Source organism: Somniosus microcephalus, chromosome 10, assembly GCF_052327205.1.
Source record: "Somniosus microcephalus isolate GS21.2 chromosome 10, FLI_Smic_1.0, whole genome shotgun sequence".
In the NCBI taxonomy this organism is placed as follows: domain Eukaryota; kingdom Metazoa; phylum Chordata; class Chondrichthyes; order Squaliformes; family Somniosidae; genus Somniosus; species Somniosus microcephalus.
In genome coordinates, this window is record NC_140996.1 from 129,681,603 (window position 1) to 129,699,744 (window position 18,142).

At 46.2% G+C, this 18,142-nt stretch overlaps 1 protein-coding gene across 1 annotated transcript in view; it reads left to right on the top strand.

Moving 5' to 3' along the window:
* grm5b (glutamate receptor, metabotropic 5b) overlaps window positions 1-18,142 on the top strand; it is a 953,934-nt gene that overhangs the window by 781,919 nt on the left and 153,873 nt on the right. The window contains exon 6 of the mRNA XM_085998803.1: window positions 46-172. Within this exon, the coding sequence (XP_085854929.1) occupies window positions 46-172 (127 nt within the window). The remainder of the gene's footprint in view (window positions 1-45; window positions 173-18,142) is intronic.

The window sequence follows — 18,142 nt, forward strand, 5'->3', positions numbered from 1 at the left end:
AATTATCTTTTAACATTTTTATGTGTCACCAATCAATTTGAACAGGTGATCAGGAAAGGAGAGGTGAGCTGCTGCTGGACCTGTACCCCATGTAAGGAAAATGAGTTTGTGTTTGATGAGTACACCTGCCAGGCTTGTCCCCAAGGCTCTTGGCCAAGTGATGATCTCACAGGTAGGAGCTGGAACTTTTGCTACCTCAATAACTTGTGGCTAAATCTGAAACTGTCTTGGATATTGAAAAGTTTGAGTAGCTTTGGTACAGTAATATAATAATACAAATCAACTCTTTAAAAATCAACTCAACTTAAACATATTCTTAAATGGTTTCCGCATATTAAAATGTATCAGGTCTGACCTGACCTGAGCTCCATGGCTGATTATTTTGTCTGAATTCATGATTATGTGTAAAGTGTTAATCTACGAATGATGGATGACTTCAACATGCAATGCCTGAAAAATAAATCTGCAAATGAATTGTTTGGTGCAACACCATACGTTAAATTAAAGGCTAAGTCAAAAACGTTTGAAAAGTTAGTGTTAGGCGCCAACCTTTTCAAACATTTGAAAAATTCCCATTTTTAACTCCAAGAGGGAAGTGGAGCGCTAAATCAAGTACTCCACCTGCCTCTTGGAGTGCAAGAGGCAGGGAATGTCCCGATCCGGGTAATGCGCTCAGCAACGCCATGTGTGGCTCTTCCCTCAATTAAAGGGAAGGGCTCTCCGCTGAGAGCTCTGCAAATTTTTTGGTATCTGCTGGAGCGCCGCGTGTGGGAGTGCCGCGTGATCAGCCCAGCACTCAAGCTGAGTGCCGGGCTGACCGATCGCGGCACTCAGCCCATGTCCGGTGCTCAGAATTTTTTTCATGTCAGCCGACCACCGTGCTTTTAAATGGTGCCCCGTGAGCGGCTGGCCTCACTGTTCGCGACCCCTGCAGCAGTCGGTAATATCACCCGGCCCTGCTGCAAGGTACGAGGGGGAATTTTTCTCTCGAGGCGCTGCACCCAGAGATGATGCCATGATTAGTGCAGAAGATCAGGGCGATACACTATAACGCCACCGCTAACCTCCTGCAGAATTTTGTGGTTAGTGCCTCAGGGGGGCGAAAAGCCATTTGCACACCATTAGCGCCTCCAGTGGGAGGTGCCAACTATGGCAATTTCACCCCCTGAGAGTGAAAACAAAGTATATGAATTGTGCTGAAACAATTGCTTACATTTAATAAAAAAATAAATCCATTTCAGTGGAAAAAGAATATTCAGGGTCAATAATTGCAGCAAACACACTCTAAGAGAGGAATGGGTATAAGGTGCTGATGAGAGGCAGTTGATGGGGAAGTCAAGAAAACAATCTTTTTTCACTATTACATCTATTCTTATTCAGCTTTATAAATATAACATTTAATTTTATTATTTTGATGTTTTATTTTTTCTCTCCTCCCCTTCGCCCCTCAAGGCTTTGATTCCTTGTTGGGAAATAGATCCATGGGGGCCTGGGCCACCCTCACATACCTTGCCTATGTGGCTATTATTCATGTGTGAACCTTGACAGTGAGTGTCATAAATGTATATATACCTTGTCATTCTCATACGCTCTATATCATACATGTTCATTATCACAGAACATTTTATATTTTTATATCTTGCCTTATGCCTTTGTTGGCCTTAAGGTGTCTTTTTAATAATTTGATAAATATATTCCCCTGGCTTGTTTCACAATTCAAGAGCTCTTCCCTCCCCCGCTCATGTAACTTTTTCTTATAGAGGCCACAATTTCAGTCCTGGTGCTAAATACCATCTTGCATGGTCAAGTATCAGAGATAAAGGAGAGAGACTAATTGTAGAGGTTGAAGGTATTAAATAAATATTTTGCATTGTGTTTTACAAATGGCAGTGGAAGTGAGAACATGGGTACACTAAAGAAGGATATGAAGCAATTGTTAGAGATAACTGTAAAAAAAAAAGAATTGGAGATAGCAGAAGCTCTGGCCACAATTTTTCAATGCTCCTAAATATGCAAATTGAACTGAAGAGTAATCAATGTGACACTTTTGCTCGAGAAGGAAAAGAAAGGAAACTGGGTAACTATAGTGCAGGCAGTCTAATGTCAATTGTGGGAAAACTCTTGGAATCCAAGATTTGAGATACAATTTGTGAACATTTAGAAATACATGGGTTAATCGAGGATATCTAGCATGGATCTTTTAAATACAAGTTGCTTTTGACAAATTTAGTAGAGATTTCTGAAGAAATGACCCATTGGATAGATAAAGGGAACAAAATAGAAGTAGGTATATGGATTTTCAAAAGGCATTTGATAATGTTCTCACAGGAGGTTTTCTAGAGCATAAGAGGAAAATGATAGAAAGTTAGTTGATGGACTGGAAGAAAGGTTGAGGGTACTTGGGTGTTACTCATACTGGAGAAGAGTTGGATGTGGTGTACCCCAGGAGTCAATGTTGGGTCATTTTTCTTCTCGGTATACATAAATTATTTGGACCTGGGTATAGGAAGCATAATCTTGAACTTTGCATATGTCAGAAAAAGTAGGAAGTTTGGCAAACAACATGGAGCATTATAAAAGGTGTCAGGAAGGCTTAGGCAGGTCCGCAGAATGGGCAGGCAGGTGGCAAATGCAATTTAATGTTGATAAGTTTGAGGTAATTCATTTTTGGAGAAAAAACAAGGAATGGGAGTACACACTCAATGGAAACATCCTGCGCGCTGTGACTGAACAGAGAGACCCAGGAGTTCATGTACATAATTTCCTGAAATTGAGTGTGCAGGTAGATAAAACCATACAAAAGGCCAGTAACTGTCCGGAAAGATTGAGAAAGATGGGGTTGTTTTCTCTGGAAAAGAGGAGATCTGAGGGAGGTCTTTAAAGTTATGAAAGGGTTCGGTAGGATGGATGTGAATAAATTGTTTCCACTTGTGGGTGAGTCCAGAACAAGGGAACATAGATATAAGATAGCCACTAACACATCAAATAAAGAATTTAGGAAGTATTTCTTTGCACAGAGAGTGGTGAGAATGTGGAACTCACTACCACATGGTGTGGTTGAAGCAGAGAGCACTGATGCATTTAAGGGGATGCTTGATGCACACATGAGGGAAAAGAGAATAGCGGGATTTGGGGACAGGGTAGGGAGAGACAATTAGAGTGGGAGGAGGTTTGTATGGATTATATACACCAGCTTAGACCACTTGGGCCAGATGGCCTTGTTCTGTGCTGTAGATGCTAGTTAATTTTGGGCTTTATAAATAGGAGCATATTAAAGTAGAAATATTAAAAGAGAAAAGAAGCAATAATATATTTATGCAAAACACCAGTTAGGCCACAGATAGAGTACTGTGTGCAGTTTTGATGTCTCATTATAGAAAGGACATTAAAGCCATAGAAAGTTTACAGCATACATTCCCAGAATGGTGCCAAAAATGGAAACCAAGGTTATGAGGAGAGACTAGAGATGCTAGGATTATTTCCACTGGAGCAGAGAAGATTTAAGAGGAGATTTAACAAAGTTTTTTTTTATAGAATTATGAAGGACTTTGATAGAGTGAATATGGAAAGAATATTTCCTCTGGTTGGGTAGGCACTAATGACAAGTCATCAATTTCAAATTATTACCAAGTGAATGAAGAGAGAAACTAGGTGAATGTCTTTACACAGAGGATTGTTGGAGCATGGACTGCTTTGCCACAGGAAGCAGTTGAATCAGAGACCATTGCATCTTTAAAGGAATATTGTACAAATATTTGAAGCAGAGATAGATAGATACAGGGCTATGTAGAGAGCAGGGCAATGGGATTAGTTTTAGAGGCCTACAGTGTATAGCTGGCACAGACATGTTAATCCTAATAGACATTTACAGCATAGATGGAGGCTATGACTCTGTAGTAATACCTTGGAAGATTTTTTTGCTAGGAAGTGATTGGGTTAAATGTGATTGGGTAGAACTTTGTATGGCTGAATGCATTGGAATGAAATCTGAAGCTGAAGAGAAATGTTTTGCATAATACAATAAAAGTAGAAAATAAACAATTAGAAGAAGAAAACACAAACTGAGGAAGACAACACATCGGGGATATTTTTAACTTATCTCCAGTCAAAAAATGGATGAGAGCAAATCGGAAGCCTATTTTACACCTCTCCTAATTTTCTTTTCCATTTACTGAGAGTGAAAATCGAGAGTAGTGCAAAATTGGCTGCCGATTCGCTATCACCCGCATTCTGCCGATCATTAATTAAAGTTAAAATTACCCCATTAGTCAATGAGGAAGAAGAAAATTGGCAGACACAGAGTATACAGTACTGTGATGTTGATAACAGATGTAAATTTTATTATAAATCATTCCAACCATGCTACATCTGCCATTTAAAACTTGTGAAGTAGGTAACAAGCCACTTAACTGATAGCAAAAGCCAAAAGGTCGCTAATCCAGCTGGTTATTTGCAAAGTTCATAGTTACAGCATTGTGCCTACATATACTTTCCACACTGTAGCATTTAAGTATCAAGAGAGTATAACATGAGAACTAATAAAGTTTCCCTTCAAGCTTATAGGCCTAGAAATTGGTTTAGGTCTATATTTGGGCATGGAATGGGCGACATGCTCAGAGCACCAGGGACACCTGAATATTTCCCAGGCCAATATGAATCAGACATATTGGGAACATAGGAACAATAGGAGGCCATTCAGCCCCTCAAGTCTGTTCTGCCAGCCTACTAGATCACGGCTAATCTGTACCTCAACTCCATTTCCCTTGATACCCTTGTGGTAAACCACTGTTATTGTTTTCATTGTTGTTCACTACTGTTATCGTTATTGCACATTGTTACCTCTTGCTACTCACTGTGTACCAATGCATGCCTCAGCTGGCTCCGCCTACATGACCTGGTATAAAGGTGGCTGCCCGGCAACCCACTTCCTTCTTGGAACCAGTTGTCCACGAGAGGCATGCTCTGTTCTTTAGTTAATAAAAACCTTTTCATTACTTTCCTAATTCATCGCCTTTTATGGAGTAATTGATAAGCGTATCAATTTTATTAACTAAAAGTAAAATGTCCGGAACTGAGCAGCAACAACAGCGGGCGTTGCTGCGAGCCCTCAGACCAGCATGCCTGGACCTCGACCCCCAAGCGGCGGGTTCATCTACCAATTTCGAACACTGGCTGAGCTGCTTTGAATCCTTCCTAGAAGCCTCTGCCGTGACATCGGAGGAGAACAAATTAAAAGTCCTGACCGCCCAGGTGAGCCCTCAAGTACATACACTCATCCGGGACGCTACTACGTACACGGCGGCTCTCGACCTGCTAAAAGGGCAATACACGCGCCCAGTGAAGACGATTTACGCCAGACACCTCCTGGGATCCCGCAGGCAGCAACCGGGGGAATCGGTAGAGGCATTTTTACGGGCGTTACAGACGCTCTGCAGGGACTGCGACTGTAAGGCGGTAACGGCTGCGGCGCACGCGGAGGGACTTACCTGTGATGCCTTCGTTAAGGGCCTCCAGTCCGACTACTCCCGGCAGAGACTGCTCGAAAGCAAGGAGCTAGACCTGAAGACGGCCGTAGCCCTCGCGCTCTCATTAGATGCGGCCCACCGAAGCCTCGAAGCATATGCACGTAACGGGGTCGCGCCATGGTCATCGCAACCTTGGGACATGGGACCGCCACCCCCGGTACCAACTACTGCAGCGATGTCCCGAAAGCAACCGGGACCGCCGCCCCCGGTACCAACTACTGCAACGATGTCCCGTAACCAGGCCCAAAAATGCTATTTCTGTGGCCAGTTAAAACACCCCAGAGCGCGCTGCCCGGCGAAGACCGCTACCTGCTCTGGCTGCGGGAAGAAAGGCCATTACGCCAACGCCTGCAGAGGGAAACCCGCGAACGCCAGCAGCGCCGCGTGTGAACCGTGGGGGCAGCCATCTTCTCCGCCATTTTGTGCACCTCCGGCCGCGTGGGGATCGGAATCATGGCCACCGCCATTTTGCCCGCCGCACTCAACCGCCAATTTGTCTCCGGACTCGACCACCGTCTCGTCAGACGACCATATCAGCTCACTCAGCCATACACTGGCCTCCGTTACGCTGGATCAAGCCCTCCCTCATCATCTGTCCAGGTCCATGATGGACATTACGGTAAACGGCCGCGCCACTACTTGCCTGTTTGACAGCGGGAGCACGGAGAGTTTTATTCACCCCGACACGGTGCGTAGCCACTCCCTCACGGTCCTGCCAACGCGCCATCGGATTTCTATGGCGTCCAAGTCCCATTCAACGGACGTCGGCGGCTACTGTGTGGTGACCCTCTCGGTTAGGGGCACTGAATATAAAAATTTTAAACTTCTTGTCCTGCCCCGTCTTTGCGCTGCCATTCTGCTAGGGTTGGATTTTCAGTGCCACCTCAAAAGTGTCACATTGGCATACGGTGGACCCCTTCCCCCACTCACAGTCTGCAACCAACAGCTTTTAAATCGCCCGCCGCGCACCACTTGCAGCCTTTCCACACTCAAAGTCCCCCCCCCTCCCTTGTTCGCTAACCTCACCCGCGACTGTAAACCCATCGCTACCAAGAGCAGGTGGTACAGCGCCGGGGACAGAGCTTTTATTAGCGCTGAGGTGGAGCGACTCCTGAAGGAGGGCATTATCGAAGGGAGCACCAGCCCATGGCGAGCCCAGGTTGTAGTCGTTAAGACCGCCGATAAACGCCGCCTGGTCATCGACTACAGCCAAACCATAAACCGGTACACCCAGCTGGACGCATACCCACTTCCCCGCATATCTGATATGGTCAATCAGATTGCGCAATACAGGGTATTCTCCACCATTGACCTTAAGTCAGCATACCACCAACTCCCTATCCGCCATGAGGACCGCCAGTATACTGCCTTCGAGGCAAACGGCCGCCTCTACCACTTCCTTAGGGTCCCCTTCGGCGTCACCAACGGGGTTTCGGTCTTCCAAAGGGAGATGGACCGGATGGTTGACCAGAACGCGCTGCAGGCCACCTTTCCCTATCTGGATAACGTCACCATCTGCGGCCACGACCAGCAGGACCATGATGTTAATCTAGCGAAATTCCTCCGTACAGTCCAGCGGCTGAATCTAACATACAATAAAGAGAAATGTATGTTTCACACCACGTGCCTTGCCATCCTCGGCTGCGTAGTGGAGAACGGAGTCATCGGGCCCGACCCCGACAGAATGCGCCCCCTTATGGAGCTCCCCCTCCCCCACTGCCTAAAAGCACTGAAGAGATGCCTGGGGTTTTTCTCTTACTATGCTCAGTGGGTGCCCAACTATGCGGACAAAGCCAGACCCCTCATCAAGTCCACCTCCTTCCCCCTGACATCAGAGGCGGGTGCTGCCTTCGCTCTTATCAAGAGTGATATTGCGAAGGCCACAATGCACGCAGTGGATGAGTCCATCCCTTTCCAAGTGGAGAGCGATGCATCCGACTTCGCCCTAGCTGCAACCCTTAACCAGGCGGGGAGACCCGTGGCCTTTTTCTCAAGGACCCTCCAGGGCCCCGAGATTCGACACTCCTCTGTCGAAAAGGAGGCCCAGGCTATTGTGGAAGCGGTGCGACACTGGAGGCATTACCTGGCCGGAAAACGATTTACCCTTCTCACTGACCAGCGTTCAGTTGCTTTTATGTTCAATAATAAGCAGAGGGGCAAAATCAAGAACGACAAGATCTTGAGGTGGAGAATTGAGCTTTCCACCTACAATTACGATATCTTGTACCGGCCCGGGAAACTCAATGAGCCCCCAGATGCTCTATCACGAGGTACATGCGCCAACGCGCAAGTTGATAGACTGCGGACCCTCCACAATGACCTCTGCCACCCCGGGGTCACCAGATTCTGCCACTTCATTAAGGCCCGCAACCTGCCCTACTCCATCGAGGAGGTCAGAACTATGACCAGGAACTGCCAAATCTGTGCCGAATGCAAACCGCATTTTTATAGGCCAGACAGAGCAAGCCTGATCAAGGCCACTCGCCCCTTCGAGCGCTTGAGCATCGACTTTAAGGGGCCCCTCCCTTCCTCTGACCGCAACGTGTACTTCCTCAACATTGTTGATGAGTACTCCCATTTCCCGTTTGCCATCCCTTGCCCAGACATGACCAGTACCACGGTCATCAAATGTCTGAATGACCTCTTCGCCTTGTTCGGGTTCCCCAGCTATATACATAGCGACCGGGGCTCATCTTTCATGAGCGACGAACTTCGTCAGTACCTGCTCGCGAGAGGTATTGCTACGAGCAGGACCACCAGCTACAACCCCCGGGGGAACGGCCAGGTGGAAAGAGAGAACGCGATGGTTTGGAAGGCCGTCCTCTTAGCCTTAAAATCTAAGGGCCTTCCGACCTCTCGCTGGCAGGAGGCCCTCCCTGCAGCGCTCCACTCCATCTGGTCACTGCTTTGTACTGCCACTAATGCCACCCCTCATGAGCAAATGTTCATTTTCCCCAGGAAGTCCACATCGGGAACCTTGCTACCGACATGGCTGACTTCTCCTGGGCCCGTCCTACTGCGGAGGCACGTGAGGACCCATAAAATGGACCCCCTGGTCGAGAGGGTTAACCTCCTACACGCCAACCCCCAGTATGCCTACGTGGCATACCCAGACGGGCGGGAGGACACGGTCTCCATACGAGACCTCGCACCCTCGGGCGCCCCTGAATCACCACCGTTATTATCCACCACTTCTCCCAACCCAACCCCTGTAGACGGCATGCCGGAGCCCCAGGACCCTTCGTCGACCACTCAGACACCAGACTCGACGTTGGATACTGCAGCACCGCTGCCGCTGCTACGATGATCAGGACGGCATACAAGGCCTCCTGATAGACTTACCTACACGAACTTTTAGTACACTTCACCCCGCCGGACTCAATTTTAAACAAGGGGTGAATGTGGTAAACCACTGTTATTGTTTTCATTGTTGTTCACTACTGTTATCGTTATTGCACATTGTTACCTCTCGCTACTCACTGTGTACCAATGCATGCCTCAGCTGGCTCCGCCTACATGACCTGGTATAAAGGTGGCTGCCCGGCAACCCACTTCCTTCTTGGAACCAGTCGTCCACGAGAGGCATGCTCTGTTCTTTAGTTAATAAAAACCTTTTCATTACTTTCCTAATTCATCGCCTTTTATGGAGTAATTTATAAGCGTATCAACCCTTACCCAACAAAAATGTATCAATCTCAGTCTTGAAATCTTCAATTGACCCAACAGCCACAGACTTTGAGCATCCACCGAATTTTGGGGGAAGAATTCCAGATTTCCACCAACCTTGGTGTGAAAAAGTGCTCCCTGATTTCAATCCTAAATGGCCTAGCTCTAATTTTAAGATTATCCTCTCTTGGAATCTAACTATTCCAACGCACTCTTGGCCAGCCTCCCTAGTTCTACCCTCCATAAAATTGAGGTCATCTAAAACTCTGCTGCCTATGTCCTAACTTGCACCAAGTCCCGCTCACCCATCTCCCCTGTGCTCGCTGACCTACATTGTCTCCCAGTTAAGCAATGCGTCAATTTTAAAATTCTCATCCTTGTTTTCAAACCCCTCCATGGCCTTGCCCCTCCAGCCCTATAATCTCTCAAGATCTCTGTGCTCTGCCAATTCTGACCTCTTGAACATCCCCGATTTTAATTGCTCCACCATTGGCGGCCGTGCCTTCAGCTGCCTAGGTCCTAAGCTCTGGAATTCCCTCCCTAAATCTCTCCACCTATCTACTTCTCATTCCTCCTTTACAACACTCCTTATAACCTACGCCTTTGACCAAGCTTTTGGTCATCTGCCCCAACATCTCCTTATATTGCTTGGCGTCAAATTTTGTTTTTTTGATAACGTTCCTGTGAAGTACCTTGGGACATTTTATTATGTTAAAGGCACTATATAAATGTAAGTAGTTGTTGTTGTTCTGGATTCCTCCATCAGAGGAAATTGTTTCTCTGTATCTATCCTATTGAATGCCTTCATTAGTTTAAACACCTCAATTAGATCACCCTACAACCTTCTAAACTCAAGGGAATACAAGCCAAGTTTATGCAACCTGTCCTCATAAAGCCCTGGTATCATTTGAGGAATCTGCGCTGTGCCCCTTCCAAGGCCAATATATCTTTCCTGAGGTTTGGTGCCCAGAATTGAATGCAGTAATCCAGATGAGGTCTGACTAAAGCTCTATACAACTGAAGCATTACTTCCTCACTTTTGAATTAAAACCCAATTGAGATAAAGGCCAACATTCCACCTCCTCCAAGTTCCCCTCCAAGTCACACACCAGCCTGACTTAGAATTATAGCACCAATCCTTCATTGTCACTGGGTCAAAATCCTGGAACTCCCTCCCTAACAGCACTGTGGGAGCACCTTCACCACACGGACTGCAGCGGTTCAAGAAGGTGGCTCACCACCACCTTCTCAAGGGCAATTAGGGATGGGCAATAAATGCTGGCCTTGCTAGCGACGTCCACATCCCATAAATGAATAATAAAAAAAATTCCATTAGCCTTTATGATTAGCTTTTGTACCTATGCACTAGCATTTAGGGAGTTGTGTACATGGACACCTAAATCCCATTGCTCCTCCACAACTCCTAGGCTTAGAAATTCCCCATTGTAGTGCCGGCCGTTAAGGCTGGTTTTGTTGAAAAAGTGGTGGCCGCTTCGCTTCTGCCCGCTTCCGGCACGGGACATGATGGCCACCATTTAGGTAAGGACCATAGCGCTGCCGCTACCAGCGCTGGCCTCTCAAATTTAATTAAGCAGATTGTAACATCAATCAGTGTGCAATGCCTGATTTGATGCCATGACTGCTATTTTGGACATTCTTGCATGCCATAACGTCCTGCCCTAAATACACACAGAAAAAAGTGCAAGAAGCAGCCCTGCAGAGACGCTATCAGCGCTTCTTAAAGGGTTACACACAGCTTTTAGGTAAGTTTGGATTCCAGTTTCTGGACTGTTTTTTATATATTTTATTGAAGTAGTGTCTTGGTACAATACATTGAAAAAGTTGCTTGTTATATTGTTAAAGTGTGCAGGAAGTGCAGAAAAAGCTGATGGATGCTTGCAAGGCTGTGGATGGTAAAGGAAAGCCTCTGAGAAGACAGAAAATGCTGGAAATACTCAGCAGGTCAGGCAGCATCTATGGAAGATGAAACATAGTTAACATTTCAGTCAACATGCTGCCTGACCTGTTGAGCATATCCAACATTTTCCGCTTTTATTTCAGATTTCCAGCATCCGCAGTACTTTGCCTCTGAGAAGACCACTTGCTCACAGTCCTAGGGGACACATGGAGATGAAGCAGAGGCAGCAAAGGGGATAAGCTGCTCACAGAGGAAAGAGGAAGAAACAGAAGAGGAAGATGCAGAAGAAGAGGAAGACGCGGAGGAGGAAGACGTGGAAGACGAGGTCAGGATATCTGGGATATCTGGGATCGAATCATCCACCTGCAGTCCCAGTGACTACAACCCCAATTCCCCTTTCAACATTAGTCCCACACCTTACTTTCACTCTGTTACTGACCATCATTGTGTCCTCTTGGCCACAATGCTGAAACAAATGCTAACACAAAGCAAACTTTCCAATCCAACTTTATACATCTATCCATCCAATATGACATCCAGAAATCAACTAATCACCCTTGCACATTCCTTTAGTGAGTATCTTGTTTGTGCCTTTGCCTATCCTAGTGATGTCATGCAGTGCTACCCCAATGGCTGCAGCATGGCTGGTGGAAGGCTGCTGACTTTCAATGGGGGACACTGCAGATGGCCTTGCTGGACGACCGAGGAGGTGGTGGCTGGGAGTGTGAAATCGAGGAACGGTGTTTCTTCTTCTTCACTCTCCTCGGTCAACCACTGGCTGGGCAAGCTAGATTTCTTGGGTGTCTGAAATGAGGAAAGCACAAGGGTAAGGTTGTGGTGAGAGGAGGGCAGGAAAGCATGAGCTGCATGGTCACACAATGCACAGCTTGTACATCAGAAGAGATTGTGGAGTGAGGGGGAAGCGGGATGTGAGGAGGATAATGTATGAGGATACCAGCATCTTGTATTCTTTCAGCCATGCCCCTGCTAAGAATGGCCAGCACCATCTCCACCAAGGGCATGACGTGAAGCTAGGAATGTGAGGTGTGTCTCTTGTTTGGTAGAGATTGTTGGTTTGTGAATGATTGGTGGGGGGGGGCAGGTCATACATTGAGCAGTGTGTGAGGCTAGTGGTGCAGTTGGTAGGAGATGGCTTTTGAAGATGCATCCACTGACCTTGACCAGAAAACAGCCCTTTTCTGCCCGGACTGTCCATGATTGACTCATCTGACTGTGGCACCAGTTAGCACAACACCAATTCCCCATTTAACAATAATCCTACACCTTACCTTCCCTCTGTTACTGACCATCACAACATCCTCTTGGCCACAATGCTGAAATAAAAGCCACCACTAAACAAAGATTCCAGTCCAATTTTATCCATTCCCTTAGTGCCGGTCATCCTGAGAGAGGGCAGCAGTCTCTTGTTCCATGGAGCCAGTGGCACTCGCGATCCCTGCACCTGTTTTCGGGGGCAAACGAATTTCTAGGCCTGTGCCTCTTAACTTAGTGTCATCTGCAAACTTGAACAGATAACTGTCTATTCCTTCATCCACTTAATTAATGTATATGGTGAAAAGTTGAGGCCCCAGTACAGATTATTAAGGAATACCACTTGTCACCTCCTGCCAATCGGAGAACAAACCCTTTTAGAACATAAGAACATAAGAAATAGGAGCAGGAGTAGGCCAATCGGCCCCTCGAGCCTGCTCCACCATTCAATAAGATCATGGCTGATCTGATCCTAACCTCAAATCTTCTATCACTCTGCATCCACCCGAACCCATGTGATCTCCCGGGAGAGGCGAAAAACCAGATAAAGACCCAATGGCCAATTTGGGAGAAAAAAATCTGGGAAATTCCTCTCCGACCCATCTAGGCGATCAAAATTCTTCCAGGAGATCACTCTGTCCCTATATTTTCTACAGTACTTACCTTCTGTAAAGGCGACCTCCACCCCAGCCAGGAACAGGAATAAAACCATCTCCTGAAATCTAACAGAATTAGAACACAGTAGGAGCAGAACAAGGCTACACGGCCCCTGGGCCCGCTCCACTACCCACAGGGCCATGACCATTCCGAACCCAGACTCATGTCCAATTTCCTGCCCGCTCCCCGTAACCCTTTATTCCCTTTACTTCTAGGAAACTATCTATTTCTGTTTTAAATTTATTTAATGATGTAGCTTCCACAGCTTTCTGGGGCAGCAAATTCCACAAACCTACCACCCTCTGAGTGAAGAAGTTTCTCCTCATCTCAGTTTTGAATGAGCAGCCCCTTATTTTAAGATTATGCCCCCTAGTTCTAGTTTCACCCATCATTGGGAACATCCTCACCGCATCCACCCGATCAAGCCCCTTCACAATCTTATATGTTTCAATAAGATCGCCTCTCATTCTTCTGAACTCCAATGAGTAGAGTCCCAATCTACTCAACCTCTCCTCATATGACCACCCCCTCATCCCCGGGATTAACCGAGTGAACCTTCTTTGTACTGACTCGAGAGCAAGTATGTCTTTTCTTAAGTATGGACACCAAAACTGTATGCAGTATTCCAGGTGCGGCCTCACCAATACCTTGTACAACTGCAGCAATACCTCCCTGTTTTTATATTCCAACCCCCTAGCAATAAAAGCCAACATTCCATTGGCCTTCTTAATCACTTGCTGCACCTGCATACTAACTTTTTGAGTTTCGTGCACCAATTTATTCTTATTCTTTCTCATACCTCCCAAGTAACTACTGACCCATTTCACAAGGTTATCTCCAATTTAGGGTGCAGCACATTACCTCACGAAATTGGATCTTTTGCACCCGTTTCGTACCTGAAAAATGGGCGCAACAATGTCCAATTTCTAGCCCATTGTATTAAGTGTTAAGTTATTAATAGCATGGAACCTCACCACAACAGGCCTCTGAATACATGGTCCTATTTATAATTGTAAACTTTCATGGTTTCCAATGTTCATGATTTGTTCCCTACTGTACTTGGGATGTAGTTGATATGCCTTCTCCTGTTCAGCCTTTCCTCGTTGATGCATTGCTCAACTGCTTAAAGTTCTGCCAAGCGAGTTATTGATCAAATGGTCGTTATACCTTGAACAACCTGCTCACAGGCATTTTTAACAGCTGAGCAGTGCATGGAGGAGAACAAGGTAAGCAGTAGAAGACTATCAGCAGTACAGTTAGCATGTACAAAAGGAACTAGTCATCACCATAGAGAGGCCATAAATTGCATCTCTGAACAAGTAATTGATGAATGGGTCACAAAACAGAAAAGCACAGGCCAAAGCTTATGTAGCATAGGTGAAAAGATTTTAAAATAAATTTAATCCACTACTATAATAAATACAAATTGACTGGTGTTCCATTGCCATGAGTATACTAACAATGGACTTGTTTCAGTACAATAAATAGCACTTACAAAATTACTGACCAATCACTCTTCAGTACCACAGGCATTAGCTTAATACTGACTGTAATTTCCAGACTAATATTATATCTTTGGACTGGAATGCTAAATGTGATTAGCTATGTGTTATGATTATTAATCTTATTATTTCTGGCACTATCACTTTTAAGAGCATATCACCCATATTCCAATGTCATCACATGAGGCTTTGCTTGTCCCCATATTGAACAGGCTGCATTCTGTTACCTAGATTGTTTTGTGAAAGGCAAGTTGTTATATACTTCAGCTGAGTCTCTCTTTGCGCACTGTGGGTGTGCACACTGGCAATTGGCTGCGGAGGATGAGCAAGAGCAGCAAAGGGCTATCGATGACATCGGTGAGTGTACATAATGCGATGCACAAGGCATCGCAGTTATGTGGGACAGGCTGGATGGACCAGAGGGTCCTTTCCTGTCTCTCATTGTTCACATGTTCGTATGCATCAGTGGGCACACAAGTATCCTGTGAGGTCCCACTGCTACACAACACACCAGATCTACCATATCAGGGAGAGCTACCTGGAAATTACAGAAGAAATGTTCCCCAGAAAGCTGAGATTTAGCATGGAGGCATTGACAGAGACGGTTATCTCTTTCAAGACACCCAGATCAAGATCTAATATCTGTATTGCTTTGCTAGTATTGCCAAGGTAACCTTGGCCCTCAGTTTGTATGCATCTGGTACCTCTCAGACTAGCAGTCAATGACCAGGATGGCAAAGCCTTGAAAGAAAAGGGTAAAAATGATAATGAACAATTTAGCTGCAAAGCCAGCAATGCAGCAAGGAAGGCTGATGCATTAGGTACTACAATAATGACATAAATAACTTGCATTTATAAAGCACCTTTTAATGTAGAAAGATGTTGCAAGACACTTCACAGAGCCATAATCAGAAAAAAATGGTTGTTGAGCCAAAGAAGGAGATTCTAGGTGGGATGACCAAAAACCTGGTCAATGAAGTGGGTTTTAAGGAGAGTCTTAAAGGGGGAGAGAGAGGTGGAGATGCAGAGCGGTTTAGGGAGGGAATTCTAGACCTTGGGGTCTAGACAGCTGAAGGCACAGTTGCCAATGGTGGGACGAAGAAAGATGGGGATGCACAAGAGGCCAGAAGAGGAGGAACAGAGTTCAGGGGTAAGGGTTGTAGGGCTGGAGGAGGTTACAGAGCTATGGAAGGGCAAGGCCATGAAGGGATTTAAACACAACAATGAGAATTTGAAATGAGGTGTTTGGGATACCGGGAGTCAATGTAAGTCAGCGAGGAGAGGGGTGATGGGTAAACGGGATAGGATATGGGCAGCAGAGTGTTGAATGAGCAGAGGTTTACGGAGGGTGACAGATGGGAGGCCAGCCAAGAAATAGTTAAGTTTGGAGGTGACAAAAGGCATCGATGGGTGTGGTGTATGTAACCGTTCCACCTTTAAGAGAACTATTTTAAGAGATGCACTACTTTATCTTGGCTGCTGTATACTGTAATACCGGTGGTGACCACACCGGTATATAAGTGCTGTGTAATGATTTATTGGGCAGTTCAGCCCTGACCTTCGACTAGTAAAGACCTGTTAAAGTTATTCTTGTGGTCTGTGTGCAGTGATTCATATTAGCCATAACTGGAACACACAGACTTAACAGTGGCGACGAGTACGATCTTACCCTGCGGCAGAGATACATCCAAGGCAGTTTAGAAAAGACTCGGGTCTGAAGAGCAAAGGAAGAATCCTGACACGAAGCCTTCCATCAGCAACAGGCAGTGATCATCCCTTCTATCACGGTGGTGGGTAAGCCGATTAGCGACGAGCAGCAAGTCGGCCACGTTGGCTGTGAAGTAGGGGAGGGAAAAACGGAGGATATAAGGGCGGAGAACTCGACCACGGCCGGGGAAAAGAGCCGGACAGAAGTCGGGGCCAGAGGCGCTGAGACTGGGGCAGCGTAAGGCACGGGAGCCGCGGTGAATGCAAACGCAGCCGGTGTAAAAGACCGGGCTGCAAGCGGGCTGGGAGATGCAACAGCGTCGAGAGAGAGCTCGACTGCGACCGGGGAAAAAGGCCGGGCAGCTACCGAGGCCGCGAGGCGCGGGAGAAAATTAAAAAAATAAAAAAAAATAAAAAAACTGCGGAGAACTCAGCCGCAGCCGGGGGAAAGGACCGGACTGCAAGAGGGGCTGGGAGGCACGATTTGAGAACCGCTGGGGAGGGCGAACGCAGCAATACGGCAATCGCCATTACAGCCAGCGGGGGAGAAAGGCAAACGCGGGAAGCCGCCATTTTCGTAGGCGGGGGAAGAAGACAAGCGCGGGAAACAAAAATTTCTTTTGTTTCTCAAGAAGATTGCGAGGATGCCTAAGCGTGGTAACATCAATGATTTCGACCCCGATGTTGAAGATTGGGCCACGTATGTAGAACGCATAGAGATTTATTGTAAGGCAAATAAAATATCAGATGAAGATAAAGCACTAACCTTACTAAACTCAATGGGTGCGAAGACATACGGGCTATTGAAGCATCTTCTTTCACCGGCTAAACCGGCGGATCAGGCTTTCGCTAATATTGTTGCTGTCCTGAGAAATCATTTGAACCCCACACCGCTGATGTTAGCGGAACGATTTAAATTTTATGCGAGAACGCAACTGAAAGAGGAAAGCAACGCGGAGTATTTAATTGAACTGCGTAAGCTAGCGAAATACTGTCAGTTTGGGGAAAGACTGACAGAGGCACTGAGAGACAAATTCGTGTGTGGATTGTCGAAAGAAGGAACACAAAAGCGGCTGCTTGAAGAGAATGATCTTACACTTGATAAGGCTGTCACTATTGCAGCATCACACGAAGCCGCAGCGAGAGGCACTGCGGAAATGCAGCTGAAGGCAGCGGTACTCAGCGTAGATCAAATGGCTTTGGGTACAGCGAAATGTCATCGTTGTGGAAAGACAACACACGATCAGAACCAATGCTGGTTTAAAAATCAGGAATGTAGAAAATGTGGCAAGCTTGGTCACATAGCTAAAGTATGCCGGTCAGGAAAGAAGACCAGCAACAAAAAGTCACCGCAGGAAAAGTGCAGAAAGGTACATAAGGTGGCTGAGAAGAGTTCGGATGAACAGAATTTGGATTCAGATTCCAACAGCAAGGAACTGGGTAGTCTGAGAATTCACAATGTGAGTAAGGAAGCTGACCTACAAACTATCTGGGTCACACTTCAGATAGCAGGAGTCCAAGTGAAGATGGAATTGGACACCGGATCGGCGTTGACGGTCATGAATAAGCAAGATTACAAAGGTTATTCACACATATTCCCCTACGGGATACGGAGATAGTATTGCAGACATACACGGGGCAAAGAGTATACCCCATCGGAAAGATAAAAGTCAAGGTGGTACACAAGGGCAAAGAACACCAAGGAATGGACTTATATGTACTACCTGAGGGAGGTCCACCACTTCTGAGACGGGAGTGGATCAGGAAAATAAATATGGACTGGCACTCCCTAAAAGCAATAACGGTAGATTCCGGAAAAAAAGATGTCAAACCTGAACGATTGTCCAGAATATTGGATGAGGGCATATGCAGCAGTGACAGTGACAAAGCAGAGA